At 51.4% G+C, this 20,055-nt stretch overlaps 1 protein-coding gene across 1 annotated transcript in view; it reads left to right on the top strand.

Annotated features, from left to right (window-relative positions):
* The first annotated feature begins 3,748 nt into the window (after window positions 1–3,748).
* Window positions 3,749–20,055, top strand: part of DGCR8 (DGCR8, microprocessor complex subunit) — a 38,675-nt gene continuing 22,368 nt past the window's right edge. The window contains exons 1-9 of the mRNA XM_012812683.2: window positions 3,749–3,897; window positions 8,441–9,436; window positions 9,874–10,033; window positions 12,589–12,731; window positions 12,898–13,180; window positions 14,383–14,580; window positions 14,819–14,920; window positions 15,666–15,764; window positions 17,491–17,573. Of these exons, the coding sequence (XP_012668137.1) occupies window positions 8,717–9,436; window positions 9,874–10,033; window positions 12,589–12,731; window positions 12,898–13,180; window positions 14,383–14,580; window positions 14,819–14,920; window positions 15,666–15,764; window positions 17,491–17,573 (1,788 nt within the window). The 5' untranslated portion in view covers window positions 3,749–3,897; window positions 8,441–8,716. The remainder of the gene's footprint in view (window positions 3,898–8,440; window positions 9,437–9,873; window positions 10,034–12,588; window positions 12,732–12,897; window positions 13,181–14,382; window positions 14,581–14,818; window positions 14,921–15,665; window positions 15,765–17,490; window positions 17,574–20,055) is intronic.

Below are 20,055 nucleotides of genomic sequence, written 5' to 3' on the forward strand. Positions count from 1 at the left end.
GGCTGGGTTTCAACCCGCCACTTCTGGTACATGGGGCCAGTGCCTTACTCCTTTGAGCCATAGGCGATGCCCAATGCTTAGCTATTTTTTGGTTGTAGTTGTCGTTTTTGGTGGGCCCAGGCTGGATTCGAACCCACCAACTCAGGTGTATGTGGCTGGTGCCTTAGCTGCTTGAGCCTCAGGCACCAAGCCTCTTTATTTTTTTCTTCTTTTTAGAGATACTTTGATGCCCTTGGTAGAGTTCTGTGGCATCACAGCTCACAGCAACCTCCAGTTCTTGGGCCTAGGCGATTCTCCTGCCCCAGACTCCTGCCCCAGCTGGAACTACAGGTGCCCACCACAATGCTCGGCTATTTTTTTGTTGCAGCCGTCATTGTTGTTTGGCAGGTCCGGGCTGGATTCCAACCGGCCACCTTAGGTGTATGTGGCTGGCGCCTTAGCCAATTGAGCCACAGGCGCCGAGCCCAAACTTCTTATAAATTATGCAATTTTAGGTATTCTGTTATAAGCAATAGAAAATGGACTAAGGCATGGCCCCTGAGTCCCACGAAAGCATGTGTCCTAAAGTTTCAGTGACTGAGGGGCAAGAAGGTAGGGAGAGATTGTGGTAGAGGGGACAGAGAATGGAGGGTGTAAGAGTTTGAAGGGAGATATATCTCATGATTCAAGGGAACTAGCGGGCAAACTCATGCCAGTGAGGAGGTGGGCAGACTTGGCAGAGCATGTAGTCTGAGGGGTTCAAGAAGAGATGATTCAAGTGACCGAGAAGTTCCCCTGGGAAAAGCAGGATTCAACAAACCAGAGAAGCCTCACAGTGAGCCAGGAAGTACAGACTTCTAGCCCAGGGAGTGAGGGAATCATCCCCACCGAGAACAGGGAGCCAAGAAGACCTTCTAGTCCAAGAGGTACCTTTCAAAAGAATTCTAGGACTCTAACCCAGCTTCTTAAAATCAAAATTTATCTTTCTCAGCTTGAACAAAAGTGGATAAACAAAAGTTTATCCAGAGCAATAGAGAGATAGTCTGACTCCCAATGGATCTCACAACCAACCAATCAGGAGAGAAGACAGAGGCCATAAAGATACACCCTGAGGGGTTTTGGTGACAGGCTCCAAGTTCCCATGATGAATCCAATCTTGAGTTGTAGTACCACAACTTTTAAAGAAAAAACTATTCAATATTACTTATTAACTTGTTAAATTATAGTAAAAAAAGACTTAATTCAGGGCCATTGCCATAGGTATACGGACCACTGCAAGAGTCTTGCAGTGGAGAGATTGAGCTCAACCGTAATCACAGTAAGGCACAGAGCCACACAGCAATGTGTAGGGCAGTGCATGGAAAGTGAACAAGGAGATGTTGGGTGAAGGGGGACCCTGTCTAAACTGACCCAACAAAATTTGTGATACTTATCACCTAGGGGATGGCAGAGGAACCTGATCAGATAGGGAGCGTGATCAAAGTTGGGTCTGTGGGTGATTTGCTAAAAGTGGTTTGTCACCCTTGGTAGAGTGCCATGGCATCATAGTTCACAGAACCTCAAACTTTGGGGCATAAGGGATTTTCTTGCCTCAGCCCCTCTAGTAGCTGGGACTACAGGTACCCACCACCATGCCCAACTATTTTTTTTTTTTTTGGTTTAGCAGGCCCAGGGTCAGGTTTCAACCCACCAGCCCTGGAGCTTGTGGCTGGTGCACTAACCACTGAGCTACAGGTGCCCAGCCTGGATTTTTCTTTTTGAGACAGAATCTCACTGTCACCTAGACCTATGACAACTCTTTGAAGTCATTAACTCCTAGGCCCAAAGGATCCTACCTCCTCAGCCTCCCAAGTAGCTGAACACCATGCCTGGCTAATTTTTTTATTTTTGTAGACATAGGGGTCTCACTATGTTGCCCAGGTTGGTTTCAGAACTTCCAGCTCAAGTGATCTTCCAGCCTCAGCCTCCTGTATAGCTGGGATTAGAGGTGGGAGATACTATGCCTGGCCTAAACCTGGAATTTATAAGGAAGATGGGCCTAGGAGCCTGATTCAAATTTGGCCTAGCTAAGAATCTATTGTCAATACAACACTATTAACTAATCTGCAAACCTTATTTGAATTTTTTTTTGCAGTTTTTGGCCGGGGCTTGGTTTGAACCTGCCACCTCCAGCATATGGGGCCAGTGCCCTACTCCTTTGAGCCACAGGTGCCGCCCACCTTATTTTAATTTTACCAATGGTCCTGCTAATGTCCCTCTTATGAGCCTAGAGGGGTGGATTCCACCTTGCAATTAGTTGTGTCTCCTTTAAACAAAAAGGGCGCCTCAGTCTGTCCTTGACTTGAATGATCATCGCAAATTTGAAAAGCACACGCTGGCATTTTTCTTTCTTTTTTTTTAAAGACAGTCTCACTTTGCCACCCTGGGTAGAGTGCAGTGACATCATAGCTTATAGCAAACTCCTGGGTTCAAGTGACTAGACTCTTGGCTCAGCCTCCCAGTAGCTGGGGCTACAGTTGCCCAGGTAGTTTTTGTATTTGTGGTAGAGTGACAGTCTCATTTTAGCTCAGACTGGTGTCAAACTCTGGATCTCAAGTCATTCTTCCACTTCTGCCTCCCAGAGTGCTAGGAGTATTTTTTTTTTTTTTTCTGAGACAGGGTTTTGCACTGTTACCCCGGCTGGAGTGCAATGGCACCATCATAAAGTCACTGTGGCTTCAAATTCAAGCAATCTTCTTGCCTCAGCCTTCTAAGCAGTTGGGACCGCGGGTGCACACCGTCTCCTTTGTTTGATCCTTTTTCGTTTAAGTTATTTTGGGTGGAAATACCCACAAGTGAACCTACGTCTCCCTCTTGAGGCCCACAGTATATCCTTTACTAGTGCTTTTCCCCACTTGTACTGAAGCGTAATTAACATCCACGGTAATGCACATATTCCAAGTGCCCCACCACCACCAGCAGGTACCTTTACACTTGCCAGTGACCGAGATCGTTTATTCAACCTGGTGTCTCCCAATGGGCCTTCTCACTTGAAAAGCTATTTTCCCTCTGCAATTAAGAAGTATCTTGGGAAAGAAACTTTGTAACTCCGTAAAGAGAGAAAACAAAATGCATTTCTAGTATTGGCACTACTTTTGGCACCCACGATTTTTGTCTGCAGCAGCTGTTTCCGAGGTGGCTGCCCGATGGCTTACTTCGTTTCTGCCTTTCCTTCCGCGCGTACTGATTGGAAAGCTGGTCTGCTGAGGAACCGCACCCTTCCCACTGCACGCCCCCTTCTCCGAGGCTGCTGACTCAGCACCAGCAACAGAGACACGCCAGCCGGGCGTGTTCCGGGATTTTGTGACCATCAGGTCTGATAAACTAGTATTTTCAAATGGGTCTTTTCGGGAGCCCACAAGCGCACAGCCGCCTCCGCACGGTCTACACGGCGGGCGGGCCCACGGCGGCTCCACGCCCGGCGCTCCCGGCGGCCCCCGCGCTCCGCGTTCCCGGCGCTCCCCGCGCTGCCCTGCTCCCAGCATCCCGCGCTCTCCCGGCTCCCGGCGCTCTCCGCGCCGCGGTCCTCCGCCCGGAGAGCCCCGCCCGGGCAGCAACCGTTAGCGCGACCGCGGCCTGGGCGCCTGGTCCCGCCCGCGCGGCCGCGCCATTGGGCCGCGCGCCGCAGACACGCGTGCCACGCGCCGCCTATTGGCGGCCTTCTCAGCCCGCTCGGCGGCTCCCCCAATGCGGGGCGGCCGCGCTCTGAGATTGGCCGCGCGCCGCCAAAGCCAGCCCTCAGCTCGCCCGGCGCGGCAGGCGGGTCCCGCCGACCGGAGAGCCCGGGTGGTCTTTCCTGATGGCGGCGGCGGCCGGGCGGTGAGGATCCCCTCGCTGGGGTTGGCTGCGGGCGGCTCGGGCAGGCTGCGGGCGCCGCAGGTAGGTGCGGGGCGCACGGGGCGCCCCGCGGGCGGGCGGGCGGGCGCTGCGGCCTGCGAGAAGACGAGCCCTAACCTCCCGCCTTCCTCTCCCGCACCGAGAGCTTGGGCCTGGCCTCGAAGCGGGGCGGGGCGGGGGGTGCGAGGCGGGCCGGGCCATGCGGAGTCCAGCCTTTGTGAGGCAACATGGCCGCCGGGCTCCAAGAGCGCGGGGCGGGGGCCCTCCGTGCCCGGGGCCGGGGCCGGGGCCGGGGCCGGGGTGGGGGGTTGGGGCCGGGGGGCGGGCCCGGGTCCAGGCGTCGCTAAAGCGGGTCGCTGTCCGACTGGGCAAAGAGGCCGCTCGCCCGATGTGTCCGAAGCTGTAGCATCGCTTTCAGGCGGGAAAGGTGTGAACAGGGATTGAGCTCGCCCAAGACCCTGCCGGCTTTATCACAGTTTGGGAATCTGAGAAGTCGCCTCAGACTTTTTCTCCGCCAGACGCTCCCGGATTGAGCGTCGCATAGATATTTGGGATATGGTTTTATTGTAACATTGAGCGTGGTATAAATAAATGGAAGGTGGCAACCTGTTGACAGCGATTCCTGTCAGGCATCATCAGATGGACTTGGGTTGCTCCTGGTAGGAATTCGATTTGCCATTTTGCATGCCTGCATGTCCCTTGTTACTGCACGACAGTCTGGTCCAGGGCTGTCCCCCGTTCCAGGCTAAACACTGGCCTGGCTAGACTGGACTCCCAGCTGTGGGAGGGGCCGCCAACCCTGTGGCAGGCCATCCCTCACACAGGGAGTGAATGACCAGGATGGGGTGCTCAGTGCCCCTGTGAGCACAGGATGTGAGGCCCGCTGGAGGATGAAAAAAGGGACAGATGAGGTCATCCTGCTGCTGGGTTGGGTGGGAGCTGCAGCACAGAGGCTTGACCTAAGGCAGCATGCACAGCGCTGGACTGTCACTATGGTGCCTTGGTGCCAGCACAGCAAGTGGACTCCAAGGAAGGGTGTTGTCCAAGTTTGGGGTTTTACCTGGTGCCAGGGGTCTAGGAAGCCCGCTATGGGTCTGCTGCTGGCTTACAGTCCACTTGGAAGGGCAAGCTTTGTACCCACATTGTCCAATCAGCTGGAGCAGTGTTAAGGTGGGAGGCCCCGCCCCCCCTTTAGACCCTTCATGACCAGGCCCTCTGTGTAGAGCACATCCCAGGGATTATTTGGTAGTTCTACCATGACCTTGGGTGGCAACTGAGATTCTTGACCTCTCCTTGGTATCACCCTTGGTGATCTTGTCCAGCCTCCTGGCTTTAGTGCCAACTTGTCTTCCATGTCTCCATCTCCAGCCTGACCTTCCTCCTGAGCTCCAGCCTGGTGTTTTGGCTTGCCTCTTCCATGTCTCCTGTGTCATTCTGATGCCAGGTAGCCTTGTCCAGACAAATTCCATTCTTGAAGCATACCCAAACTTTTGCCTTTCTCAAGTCCCCTCAGTTCCTCTCTTTCTTATGCCTTTATACAACCCTTGGCCCTGTCAGCTCACCTTCTGTTTCTATCAACTACCTAACATCCTGGTCCAAACTATCAAGTGAGCCTCTAATTCTCTTTGTTGTCACCCTTGATCCCCACTCCTGGCCCTGTCCATGCATCTGTAGTTTTTCTGGACATCTGGTGATTCTTTTAAATGGTAAGGTGGTGTAAACCTGAGGCAAGGTAGACTCAATCCAGCTTGCCTTGGGAATAAGGTAGCAGCACCATTTCTAGCAGTATGACCTTGAGCAAGTGGTTTAACCTTTCTGGGCTTCACCTTCCTCTCACAGTCCTGTGTGAGAACTGGGTGAGTTAAAATGTTCTCAGTGCTTAGAACAGGGCCTGGCTGAGGGTGGGCTGCCACAGCTGTCCTTAGATCATGAGATGTCCCTGCTTGGACCAGCCTGTCCAGTAGCCCATCTCTCTGAAGATAGGAGCCAGAGTCCTGGCAGTAGCCTGGGGTGCCCAGCCCTGCCCTGCTTGTCCTTACTAACCTGGCCCACTGTCATGCCCCTCAGCATACCATGCCAGCCTCCCACACCACGCTCCTGCCCTCAGTGTCATCTGGAACATCCCTTCCTCCCAGCCTTGCTGCTCACCTCACTCACTGTTCCTTCAGGTGGACACTGGCTGTGAGGCCTTCCCTGAACCCCCTTTCTGAAGCTGCCTCCCCTTCCTCAGCCTTTCCTGTTTTAGCCTATCATTTGTCCATCTTTACCACCAAATGTGAGCTCTGCAGGGCAGGGGTTTTGCCTTTCTTGCGTCTGCAGTATCTAGTCTGTGTGTGCCACACGGAAGGTGGTCAGTGGGCCTTGTTGAATGGATGGAGAAAGCTTACAGAGTAAGGGGCTTGCCCCAAACCCCCCACCATTGAGCTCAGGCTGGGCAGGTTTCCTGCTTTTCCCAGGAGCGCACTCCCTTTTACTGGTTCCAGAACCCCCTGCTCTGCCGCTGCCCTTGGGCAGTTTTCATCTTTATGTGGTAACTCCTGTGCTGGCTGCTTCTGAGCCCTGTACATGGTGGCAGCCTTTCCCACCCCTCCTGGCCTGCAGTCTTCCCACCTCCTCGTGTCTTCACTGTAGCTTCCTAACCCTCAGAACCACAGATTGACTCACTGGGGTCTCTGTGGCATTGGCATGCTGACCTGTGTGTCCCTACTTTGAGGTGGTCTTTCTGGCTGCCAGGAAACTGGCCTCACCCCACTGGGTGCTGCTCACACCCACCTGGCCCAGCTGCAGCCTCCTTAGCGTCCACTTTTCAGACCGTTCTTAGTTCTGCTGTTCCCTTAACATGGAGCAGCTTTGATGGACATGCCCTCGGCGTGGTATTGTGTCCAATTCCCATTGAGTTAAAAAGTGTTAGGACATCTTAGAACTTAGAAATAGAGTAATAGTGCAGTGCTTGTTGCCCTGCCCACATGTCCAGGCCCTGAGGACCCTGCCACTGTTGATGTAGTGGCTCCCTCTGAGCAGACTGTCAGCTGCGCAGACTTCAGTGTATGGATGAAGTCTAAAGCATTCTCAGGTTTTTGTGTTGTAGTCCCTTCAAAGTACACCACCATGCTCTGTCCCTTCACTGCACACTTTGCAGACATGGGATGTCTGCTGTCTCCTTTTTCTTCTGGGAGTCTCTCATAGTATACTATGTCCCTGTACCTGCTAAGGCCGTCACACGCTGTGGGCCTGTGTGCATGGTGTGGCATGCAGAGTGCGTGCACGGTGCCTCTGCACGCGATGTGAGTGGGCATGTGCATGTGTCTGTCTGCATGTGCTTCTGCTCTGATGCGGGCCCCTGGGTTTTCTGGCCACCCTGTCCGCTGACTGGCCTTCTCCACTACAGTGAGGCTTCCAAGAGTTGTGTCCTTAACCCCCAGGCTCACTGACCTGACCCACCTGTGAGCTTTGCAGCTACCTCCTTGATGATGCCTTCTGGTCTTCCCTTTCTGGAGCAGTTAACGGCTTCCGAGCTATGGCCTTGGCACATTGGATGGTCTCTCCAGGCTCCTGCCTAGATGCTAGAGTCCATGTGTGCCTCCAGGGGAGAAGCCTGACTCATCTCAGTTCCCTCTTTTCTCTGCTCCCCACCTCTGCTGGGTCAACAGGTGTGGGCAGTTGTGACACTGTTCTTCATGTCTCCAGCCCTGTTGCCAGCTCTTTCACACCTTTGTTCTCTGGCGTGGAAGACATCCCCATTACTTTGTACCTTTGCCTCTGCCTGGCATAGTAGTTACTCTTTTCTCAAACAGGGATCTAATTCTAGCCCCAGAGTTGCTTAGCCCTCAGTGACTCCTATTGTCCTGCATGGAGCCAGGCTGTAGGTAGACCAGGACTCTGTGCCTTGCCTATAGCCAGCCCCTGTAGGTCTCCCAAAACCCAGGGCAGGGTCCCTTCCCCATAGCCACCTACCCTTCTCTCCACTGGAAACAACTGTGCCATCACCTCTGCTGACCTCGGCACGCTGCCTCACTGTCCCTGTCCACGTGCTACCCTGTGGGCCCAGGAGAGCCCTGGGGCCTGGGCGCCAGGCACCTGGCCATGTCTCTGAGGCCCTAGTGCTGCAGAGCTGAGCTGAGGGCCTGGTGCTTGCCCTCTGACTGACCCAGCCCTTGCAGGTGAGTGGATTGCTGTGCCCTGATGACTTGAGAGAGGCAGCCAACCTTCTGTGTTTTACAGAAAGGGTGCCCACCCCCCACCCTCGCATGCTGGCTTATTGTTAGACTAGGTTAGGGGAGTGCTGTGCTGCAGTTCAGTGTACATTTTTTTTATTCTTTTTGAGCCTTAAGATTATATTATTTTTGTGCTTCTGCAGTAGGAATTAAAGTGGACAGTTAATAAAACATTAAACTTTGGACTGAAATTGTACTTTAGGGTCTACAGCAAGAAAGTGAGGCCAGTTTGTTCTGATGCCTGAAAGGCTCGCTCAGGCATGTTATTCTAAGCTTTCACTGTGCTGTTAATAGCACTCGACTTTGACTCGGTACCAGGGAAGTGGAAGGTTTCTGTCATTTTGTGATGATATTTTTAAATTTCTTTGCAGGTGGAAGAAGAAAGGTGCCGCTGCGGCATGAAGACAGACTCGTTTAGTCGCCAGTCACTTAAGCTGAGTGCATTGTGATTTCCAATAATTGAGGCAGTGGTTCTAAAAGCTGTCTACATTAATGAAAAGAGCAATGTGGCCAGCTTGACTAAGCCGCCAGCGTGCAGCGCGGCAGGACGCGCCTGGGTCTCGGCGGACTTGTGCATGTTAGCTGTGTAGATTTATGTGAGGGCTTATAAAACTCTGGTCTTTAAAGTAGTCTTAAGCGCTTTTAATATGGAGACAGATGAGAGCCCCTCTCTGCTCCTGCATGGGCCCGCAGGAGAAGCGGTGATGGAGAGCCGAGCTCGCCCCTTCCAAGTGCTGCCCCGTGAGCAGTCTCCACCACCTCCCCTGCAAACGTCCAGTGGTGCAGAGGTAATGGACGTTGGCTCTGGTGGTGATGGACAGTCCGAACCCCCTGCCGAGGACCCCTTCAACTTCTACGGAGCTTCTCTTCTCTCCAAAGGATCCTTCTCTAAGGGCCGTCTCCTCATAGACCCGAACTGTAGTGGCCACAGCCCGCGCACCGCCCGGCACGCACCTGCGGTCCGGAAGTTCTCCCCTGATCTTAAGTTGCTTAAGGATGTAAAGATTAGTGTGAGCTTTACTGAGAGCTGCAGGAGTAAGGACAGGAAGGTGCTGTACACAGGAGTGGAGCGTGACACGCGGGCGGAATGTGGTCTGCTCCTTAGCCCTGTCAGTGGGGACGTGCATGCTTGTCCCTTTGGCGGGAGTGTTGGTAATGGGGTAGGCGTAGGGGGTGAGAGTGCTGATAAGAAGGATGAGGAGAATGAGCTGGATCAGGAAAAGAGAGTGGAGTATGCAGTGCTCGATGAGTTAGAAGATTTTACTGACAATTTGGAGCTAGATGAAGAAGGAGCAGGCGGGTTCACGGCTAAAGCAATCGTTCAAAGAGACAGAGTGGACGAAGAGGCCTTGAATTTCTCCTATGAGGTATGTTGGTGACCCTTCCTTTGGTGGGCTCTTAGCAATCCCAGAGGGGTTTGGAGATTGCAGGGAAATTTAAACAATGAAAGGCCTTATGAAGTGGAATAGTGTTACATGGAGAAGAGAAGGATAATAAGGAGTCCAGATTTTTAAAGGTTTTTTATCAAAAAGTTTGGTTGATGGGTTGGCCTTGTGCCCTCTGTCCAACCTGAGTGGGCAGGTGCTCCTGAGGAGTGCTCCTTGGCAGCGTGCACCTGGACCAGGCATGTGGGCATCCCTCTCAGTCTCACCCACTTGTTTTTCAGATGGCCACATGCCCTGAGGGCACACCTAGGCCCCTTGAGAGCACCCCTTTGTGTCTGTGCTCATCACTGCGGCTGAGCCTGCCATCGGGCAGGAGCGTGGGCACCAGGGCTGTGGGGTCTGAACAGCATGTTTTGCAGGATGACTTTGACAATGACGTGGATGCTCTGCTGGAAGAAGGCCTCTGTGCTCCCAAAAAGAGGCGAACAGAGGAAAAATATGGAGGAGATAGTGACCATCCCTCTGATGGAGAAACGAGTGTGCAGCCGATGATGACCAAGATTAAAACTGTGCTCAAAAGTGAGTGGGCAGGCAGGAGCAGTGGTTTGTCCAGGCAGCAGAAGGGCAATTGTTTTCTCAGCCAAAAGGCTGTGGTCGGTGTGCTGGCTCAAGCTTGTATTTGCAACACTGTGGGAGGCTCAGGCAGGAGGATTTTTTTGAGGTCAGGAGTTTGAGACCAGCCTGAGCAGCACAGGCAGACCCATCTCTACATAAAATGAAGAAAAATAAGCCAGGCATGGCAGCAGGTGTCTGTAGTCCTAGCTGTTCAGGAGGCTGAGGCAGGAGGACCATTTGAGCATAGGAATTATGAGCATGCTACTACACTGCAATCTGGGCAACAGAGCAAGACCCTGTTTCTTTAAAAAAAAAAAAATTGCTTTGAGGACCCTCTTGTGCCAAGCAATGGGGACATATGTTCCATGACAGGGCAGTCATGTCTAAGGAGGGGAGAACAGGATTTGGGACACACCTCGACGCATAGGTGCAGATGTGGGAAGTATAGTAGAAACCATAGAGGGGGCAGAGTAGGGGGAGAGGGCTTCTGAGGGGTCAGGCCCTCAGGGCCCTAAGGAGGGGCTGATGAGACTGACAGCCAGAGGGTGTGGAGGCCAAGACCAGAGGTGGGTGCTCAGGAAGGTCACAGACCAGGTTCTTGTTTTATATCAAGTGTCACAGAAGCCAGCAGTAGCAGGTGGGCATTATCCATTGTTCCTGAGAAGCATGGCACCTGCCCTTTCAGGTGGATAGGTTGGAAGCTCCTTAAGAGGTGGAGATGCTTTGGTGGTGCAGCCAATGGGACCTGTACTCTGTTTAAGGACAGTGGGAGAGCAGCTGGGAGCTTCCCAGAGTAGCCTCATGAGGGCCTGGTCTTCAGTGCTGTGCAGGGGTAGGAGGAGTCATGCTTGGTGGCCTAGAGGCACCTGTAAGTGTGTCCCAGGAGAGGTGTTGGCCTCGGTAGAGGGTCTGACGACACACACGGGACTCTGGCAGATAGGTAGGACCTTCATCTGGGGGCCAGGGTGCAGAAGGTGGTAAGGTGTGACGGGAGGAAGTAGGGGGTGCGGGTGATCCACTCCCTGGGCTACCGAGGGATGAGCTAGCAGCACCAAGCGTTATGTAGTTGAGTGGAGGGCTGTTGGGATAGATGGTCATGGGCTGGAGGAGCCTGGGGCTGAGGTTTCTGGAGGAAAGGGAGGAACAGCCTGCCTTGGTGCCTTGGGAAGAGTGGCTTCCTGCCCTCCCTTGGTTTCAGCAGGCCCACTCTGCCCAGGTAAAGCCATGTCCGTCCTGTGCAGCCAGCAGGTCAGCACCAGGCTTGGCCTGCCTACCGGACACTCAACATACAGCTGCATGAGCACTCTCCCAGGGGCTGGGCCAACTTTGTGTCCCAAAGGGAACAGCCTGGGTGGGCCTGTGTCCTGTCTTGGCTCTGTATTCCATTGGCTGCTTCTGCTTCCTTAGCCCAAACCCAGTTTATTTGCTGAAGTAGCTTCATTTTGGCTGGAGGCCCTGTGGAGAGGCTGCACAGTATGTGTGCACACCTGACCTATGGCACTCCTTTTCTGGGGCTGTCACCTGACATGGGTCTGCTTGCAGGTGTCAGGCCCAGATTGAGGGCTGCAAGCCGGTGACCTAGCTGACATGTGCTGCTGCTTTTCTTAAGAGTCATTGGTACCTTTTTCTCCACAATGTATTTTTTTAGGTTTCACTTGCTTTTTTTCTTTTCTTTTGTTTCTGAATTTTTAATTTTTAATTTTATTTTTTGAGACAGAGTCTCAAGTTGTTGCCCTGGGTAGAGTGCCATGGCATAGGTCACAGCAACTTCCAACTCAGGCTCAAGGAATCCTCTTGCCTCGGTTCTGTTTTTAGTAGAGATGGGGGTCTCACTTTTGCTCAGGCTGGTCTCAAACTCGTGAGCTCAAGCAGTCCACTAGCCTTGGCCGTCCAGAGTACTGTTTATAAGTTTTTAATTTGTTTCTAATATCTGTAAGAAAATTTAAGTTTTAGTTAAATCTTTGTCTTAGCTTTTCCCAGCAATAGTTCTTTTAGAGGCAGGTGTTGAGTAGATAATAGTCTTAAACCTTTCTCTCACGACTGCTGGTAGAGCAAGGAAGGAGTTGGAAGGGGTGTCCTAAAAAACCATTTAGAGACTTACTAATTTGCAGTAGTGTTTTATGTGCTGGTGAAATGTGCAGCTTAGTTACAATAAAGACTTGTCACTTGGTCAGCGGGAGTGACAGATGTGGTTTATCAGCAAAGCTCTCCCAGCCTCTGGTGTGCTCTGGCTACAGCCAAGCAGGCAGGAGAGGTATCCACCAGCTGCAGAGGCAGGTGAAGGGAACTGGTGTTTCACACAGCCCGGTTCAGTGCTCCTTCATGTGGTTTGACACAATGAGTTTCCACCTTGGGCCACATTCTGTCCTATGCCATGGGGGCAGAGGTGGACAGGAGCTTAGATTCTCTGGGAAGACACAGTTACACAAGCTCTCAAACTTGGAGCAGCCCCACGTACAGGAGGGACTAGCAGCATTGTAAGTGTGTAAAGTGACTGCAGGACGTTCTCTTCTGTGCAGGTCGCGGCCGCCCCCCGACGGAGCCGCTGCCCGACGGGTGGATCATGACATTCCATAACTCCGGAGTCCCGGTGTACCTACACAGAGAGTCTCGGGTGGTCACCTGGTCCAGGCCATACTTCTTGGGAACGGGAAGCATACGGGTAGGGGAGGCATCAGTCATGACTTTAGGCTTGTAAGTTTTCAGAGCGAACCGTGCACGTCCATACATATTGCACTGTAGGCAGGCAGAAGCTGGTAAAAGGCATCAGATGTTTAGGCTTCTGGGGCTGTCCTTGTAATCCGTGTTGCATTTTTCACTGTCTACAGAAGCACGACCCTCCTCTGAGTAGTATCCCCTGTCTGCATTATAAGAAAATGAAGGACAATGAGGAGCGGGAGCAGAGCAGTGAGGTCACCCCCAGTGGGGAGGTGTCCCCCGCCAAGCCCCTGAGCCGATCTGCAGAGCTGGAGTTCCCTCTAGGCGATCCTGACTCCATGGGCGCTGACTCGGGGACCCCAGATGAGAAGGACCCATTAGGGACCGAGGCGGCCCCCGGGGCCTTGGGGCAGGTGAAGGCCAAAGTCGAGGTGTGCAAAGATGAATCGGTCGGTAAGTTTCCAGAAGGAGCTTTCTCTTCTTGCTGCCTAGGAGATGTCCGTGGGAGTGTGACTGCGTCCACATCCTCCCTGGGGTCTCGTGCCTCCTGCTAAAGGTTGTCACATGGCTCCTGTGTCTCTGCAAGGAAGGTGCCAAGCCTGTCCTCTAGCCAGGAAAGCCTATCTCCCCCCTTCATGCAAGAGGCTGCCTGCTGGGGCCCCAGGCTCTGGTGCTACAGGCCTTGCACAGCTGAGGCTGCCTGGGGAGGTGGCTGCCGGCACTGCCCACTGGCCTTTCTCTGCTCAATTCTGTGATCTTCCTACAGCCTTGCTTTCTTGGTGGGATTTGTTCAGGGGGCCTTGCTTAACATATGCTGATGAGCTCAGAGCAAGCCTCTTTAGTCTGACTCCCCCTGTCTCTGGACAGTGCCTCTTAATTCCACCTATTGCTTTTTGGGTATGTTCTGGTGTTTTTCAGGCTCTTGCCAGTGTCTTTTAGCCTAATTCCACCCATTCAGTCTTAGCCATCTCTCCAGTGCTGGTGGATTATTTGCAGCCCCGGATGGGATCACTGGAGAGAGCACTTGCTGTGTGCTGCTTGTCACAACCTGTCCCACAAGTTGATCATGAGGTGCCCTAGAAAAACCAGGGTGGTACAAGGGGCTGTTTCTGAGGATGAGGAGGTGTTTTCCCCAGTAAAAAGGGGCAAAGGTCCAGGGGAGCTGGCTGGGTGTGTTACTGAGTGTGGTGGTGGAGCAGTCAGCCTCTTGTTCTGATACAGGGAGAAAGTTCTGAAGGCCATCTGATTTTTTTTTTTTAACTTTATTTTTTCTTTTAATTTTTTTTTCTTTTTTTGCAGTTTTTGGCCAGGGCCAGGTTTGAACCCGCCACCTCCAGTATATGGGGCCAGCGCCCTACTCCTTTGAGCCACAAGCACCACCCTCTTTTCATTTTTATATTCTTGTTTTTGCCCCCAATAAAGTAAAAGGATATTCCAGAACTTTGTTTGTATGTGACCTGTGAGAATAATTTGAGCTGGTACAGTGAGGGACCTGATTATTTGCTTTCTCTGCCCTCTGAAGGGACAGGGAAAAGGAAATACTGTCAGGTGGCCTGTTTGCTGGGTGGCCTGACCCTGTCCTCTGCAATGGGTGGCAGGGGTGTGACTTCTAAATTGGAAGCTTAGTAATGGGATTCTCTGGTAATCCTGGACAGATCTTGAGGAATTTCGAAACTACCTGGAGAAGCGGTTTGACTTTGAGCAAGTTACTGTGAAAAAATTCAGGACTTGGGCTGAACGGCGTCAGTTCAACAGAGAAATGAAGCGGAAACAGGCTGAGTCTGAGAGGCCCATCCTGCCAGCCAATCAAAAGCTCATCACTTTATCAGTGCAGGATGCACCTACGAAGAAAGGTGACTTGGGCGTCTGAATGTTAACACTGACAGCTGGCTGTGCTGTTATTTCTTAGTCAAGGGTTTTACAAGTTGCATTTCATTCAGAGCTTATGTTTATTCCATAAACGCAGAGGTCTGCCACACCCCTGGTAGTGAGCCCCCAGTTAGTGACTCCGTGGTGAGATGCTGCCAGGTTCCCCAGTGCTCTTGGTGGCAGCACCTCGCACTGCTGCTGAGATAGTCCTTCTTGTCACAGAATTTGTCATTAACCCCAACGGGAAGTCTGAGGTCTGCATCCTGCACGAGTACATGCAGCGTGTCCTCAAGGTCCGCCCCGTCTATAATTTCTTTGAATGCGGTAAGTTTGACCTCCCCCACTTCAGTCCTAAAGAATCCCACACATTGCTCTCATCGGGCTGCGGAGGTGCAAGCTGACCATCAGCCCTGTTCTGCTGGGAGGGAGGGACGTGCAGGGTAGAGATGAGCACGTTGTAGACAGTAGCTTGGTTTTCATGGAGCTATGCCCTGCCTGAGGGGGAGTGGTTCTGCTTCCCCTCCCAGTCTATCCTATTCACCTTGCTGGCTCCTGACCCTGGCTTGTTACAGGGAGGCTTATTGTGAGGAAGCCTCCCCACCATGCACAGGGTCCTTTGCCTGGTCCCTGGTGCCCCCAGGTGCTGGAAGGTCCTTGGATCTATGCTTCCCTTTAGCTCTGTCTCCCGGGAGACCCTCATCACACCAGTTTATCTTTCCCTTGGAAGCCAAAACCCAGGGGAGACACTCATCTTTCTGGGTGTGTCTCTTTGGCAAGCCACATCTTGTCCTTCCCCACCCTGCCCATCCTGTATCTGTCTTTTGTAGACCTTGGTCCCTGTTCCAGGATGCAATGCCCCTAGTGCCCTCCCGCCTTTCCTCTCCTCATCCCAACATCCCCCGTTTCCCTTGCCGACTGCCCTGTGGCCCTGCCACCATGCCTTGGGATTTCCCAGGTCTCTGCAGGGCAGTGCCTGGCTCCCCCTTGTCTGTTGGTGTGGGCAGACTGTGCGTGCACACTTTTAATGTCATAGCAAGTATGTTTTAAAACAAGTAATTTTAATTTTAAGAGAACCCAAGCGAGCCTTTTGGTGCCTCGGTGACCATTGATGGTGTGACTTATGGATCTGGAACTGCAAGCAGCAAAAAACTTGCGAAGAATAAAGCTGGTAATGTGCTCACTGGGTGTCACAGCCCCACGCGCCTGCCGTATCTGCCTCTCCTCCTTGGTTAGGGTTGGGAGGTGCTGAGCAGTGGCAGCAGCTGGGGAGTGTGGGTGGGACACATTCATTTTATTTATGTAATCATCTACTTTAATTTTTAAAATTATGTGCTCATTGGGAAAGATTCAGAGTGAAATGTGAAACTTAAAAGTAGAAGGCCCCTCTGTGTGGAGTGACGCCTGGGCCAGTACATCCCTCCCTGGTCCCAGCCATGCACAGATAATGGAGGTGTGCTCAGAGCCAGCAGGACTGTGTCGGGAGCACACTGTAGCACACACTTGTTTTTAAACTGAGCAGAATGTGAGCACGCAAGGAGATGAGACGGGTCAGCATGCTTTCAGCCTCCCGAGTGGCCTGATGTTTGTGAGGACACTTTTAGGCTCCAGATGCAGAAGTGACCACTCATTGCACAGAGCCCAGCACATCTCTGGGAAAGCTGTGTTTTCTAGTTGAAACCCAATGCTCTTTTGGGCCGTGTCCTCGCTGTCTGTCTATGTCCAGCAGCAGTGGGAGTCAGCACTCCTGCCCAGGAGGCTGTTCTGCCTCAGCGTCAGGGCTGTTTGGCCTCTCTGAGGTATGAGCCATACTGCAGGGTGGTTGAGTCTCCTCAGGCCCTCACACCCTCACGCCAGTTCTTGGAGTTTATTTCTATTGCTGTGTGTCTTCAGGAGCGGGAGGTGTGTTGGCTGTGTCCTGGTTCTCCTAGGTCTTAGGGATGGTGTGAACGCCTTCTGCTCACGGGAGCTGAGTGCCCCTGGCGCTGCTTTCTTCTGGTGGTGGGTGCTGAGGACAACTGATCACTGCCTGTCCTTCCCTCTGCACCACTGTCCTAGGTGCCTGACTCCTCCCGAGTCACCAGGAAGGACCACTGGTTCAGATTCTGCCTAAAGGGGTGTTTCAGGTTAACAGACTGGGTGTCACACAGGGTTTGAGCCAGTAACCTCTGGAGTAGAGCTTGGCATGAGGATGGAGAGGCCCCAGAGCTCTTCCCTCTGTGGGCTCACCTGCCCTCTGCACCATGCCCCTGCACACGCTCTGGCTCCCATCTTCAGGCATCTTTGCTTTTGTGTCTTATAGCACCCCAGTTCTGTGGGGTCAGACTGAGCCGAGCTCTCAGCCCTCTGGCTGTTGCATCCCACCCTCAGTGGCCACAGCAGCCCTGCTCATGTGGGTGCCTGTGCTCTTAGCTGTGGGCTGTCCCCGTTCTCTTGGCTCTCCGCGCTTTGCCTGGCAGACACTCTCTGTAGAGTATCCCTTAGGCCTGCCCATGGCGGGCACTGCCACTGCTGCCTGGTCTGGAAGCCTGCAGACACCTGTTCTCTGCCCTTCCTAGTTTCTTACATAGCACTAAGAGGATTCCCTAGAACACAGATCTGAGCTCCCCCTGCCTGCTCCCAGGACCCGCTGGGTGAGAGCACATATCTTCCACATAGTCTGTGAGGCTTCCTGCAGCCTGTTCTGCTGTCTGCTTCTTCAGGATAGGTTTTTCCTTTTGTTCTTTCCTGACCCTGCCTCTGAAGTACTGCCACGCCTCAGGCCCCTGGTTTGCCCCCTGAGCTGTGGGGACAGAAGTCAGTGAAAAGCTCACTCTGTGGGCTGGGTGGCACATTGGCTTGAGCCCTGGGAAGAGGGTTGTGCTTAGCCCTCACCCTCAGGCTTTTTTTTCCCTTAGCCCGAGCCACTCTGGAAATCCTCATCCCTGACTTTGTTAAACAGACCTCTGAGGAGAAGCCCAAAGACAGTGAAGAGCTCGAGGTGAGTTTCCTGGTCCTGCCCTGTAGAGCTGTGGCTTTGCTGCCGTCCACCCAGTTGGTGCGGGCTGGGACTACTGCAGGCTTAGCTTGTACCCTCTGTGCCCTGTGCCCAGTATTCAGTCATCTAGCCTCCAGGTCATTCTCTTCATGTCTTCCTCACAGAAAAGGAAACTTGCTTGTCTCTGTGTAGGCAGGGGAAATGTCCTTTTTGTTGGAGATTTTTGTCCGTGTGCTTTGCAACATTGAGTGTGCACTATACATATAAATTCATGATGGGAATGAGCCTTTGGGGCACAGTCCACAGGGTGTGGATTGTTCTTTATGCTTACCCTTGAAGAATGCAGAGGTTAGGAGTGCCAGCCCCTTGTATAGTTGAATATCCATGTATATGTGTAAGTTTTGACTCCCCAAAATCTTAACTACTAATAGTGTACAGATTACTATTGGTCAGCAACCTTACTGATAACATGAACAGTCGATTAACACCTATCTTGAATGTTATATGCAATCCTTATACACTGTGTTCTTACAAAGAAGTATTGTGTTTTGTCATGTATTATGTGTTCCCATGTAAAATGGGCACCCATGTTTTTGGCTCAAACTTTCAATGAAATAATACTTCATTCTAATTTGTTGTTGTTGTTGAGACAGTCTCATTTTGTCACCCTCAATAATGTGCTGTGGCATCACAGCTCATAGCAACCTCAAACTCTTGAGCTCAAGTGATTCTCTTGCCTTAGCCTGCCAAGTAGCTGGGATGACAGGTTCCCGCCACAACACCTGGCTATTTTTTTGATTGCAGTTGTCATTGTTGTTTAGCAGGCCTGGGCCAGGTTTGAACACACCAGCCCTGGAGCATGTGGCTGGCGCCCTAACCACTGAGCTACAGGCTCCTCCACATTCTAATTTTTTAAATTCAAATTTAAAGCTTAGAGCTTGCAGTGTAGAAAAATTGTTTAGACAGTTTCCAAGGAATTTTCCAATAACTTTTGTAAAAATATCAGCTGATGGCTAGCTCCTGCCTAAAGTGTATGATCAGAAACATGGTGCTCATCACTGGCCAAGAATGCTTTCGTTTTAAGTTCACTGTAAGTTCAACAAAACCGATTGCTGTATTCCAAGGTGTTATTTTGCGTGTGTCTATCATTACCCTTTTCTAGAGTTACACTTTTAGTGTATAAGCATAATTAATTAAAAACATTTCGATACATACAGAGTTAGTACTACCCATGTTTAATGTGCATCCTTATTTTTCCCTTAAAATCTTGGGCAAAAAATGTCATTTATACACAGCAAAATATAGGTAAGCTAAACAAGTGAAAATGTTAAGAAAAGTATAAGGAGGTGAAAATATATTTCCTTCCAATAAATCAAAGTGGATCATCACAAAGGTCTCCTCCCTTGTGGTCTTCATGTTGAATAGTCTGAGGAGAAAAGGAGGGATTGGTCTCACTGTCTCAGGGATGGCAGAGGTGGAAGAAGAATCTGCAGCTCAAACCTGTGTTGTTCAAGGGTCACTTGTATAAAGAACCATTTAAAACTTGTAAGCCTTTTCTGAGTAATTATGGTTCAGTGGTTATTTATAGCCAGGGCATCTCAAATCTTGAAGGATGCATTCTTTTTTTTGAGACAGAGTCTCACTTTGTCACCCTGGGTAGAGTGATGTGGTGTCACAGCTCACAGCAACCTCAAACTCTTGGGTTTAAGCGATTCTCTTGCCTCAGAGGCCTCAGAGGCTGAGGCAAGAGGATTGCTTGAGCCTAAGACAGCGGTTCTCAACCTATGGGTCATGACCCCTTTTTTCAATTTGTAATGTGGCAATTAGGAAGGTTGAGAACCACTGGCCTGAGATTTGAGGTTGCTATGAGCTATGATGCCACAACACTCTACTGAGGGTGACAGAGTAAGACTCTGTCTCAAAAAAAGAAAGTATTCCTTCCTGTTCTATCATGTGGAATAGTGTGTGAAGGATTGGTATTAATTTTGTAAATGTTTATCCAGTAATTCATCCAGTAAAACCTTCCTGGCCTAGGCTTTTCTTTGTCCTAAGTTATTTGTTGACAAATTCAGTCTTATTTGTTATAGGTCTGTTTATATTTTCTATTTCTTCTGGAGCCAGTTTTGGTAGTTTATGTTTTTCTAGGGACTTTATGCCTTTTGATCTATGTTGTTTTAATTCATTAGCATCTATTTGTTCATAGGATCCCCCCTGTGATCCTTTTTTATTTCTATAAGGTAGTGATGGTCCTCCTTTTATTCCTGATTTTAGTAATTTGAGTCTTTTCTTAGTCATTTAGTAAAGTTCTGTTACTCTTTTTGGTCTTTTCAAAGATCCATCTTCTATGGATTTGAGTCTCAGTGTCTTTTAGTTTCGACTTGATGGCCCTTCAGCATGTCTTGTAGGGTAGGTAGTGGGGTCTCTTGATCTGTCATTTTTTTTTTTTTTTTTGTGAGACAGAGCCTCAAGCTGTCCCCCTTGGTAG

Source organism: Otolemur garnettii, unplaced genomic scaffold (assembly GCF_000181295.1).
Source record: "Otolemur garnettii isolate 467f Iridium unplaced genomic scaffold, OtoGar3 scaffold00218, whole genome shotgun sequence".
NCBI lineage: Eukaryota > Metazoa > Chordata > Mammalia > Primates > Galagidae > Otolemur > Otolemur garnettii.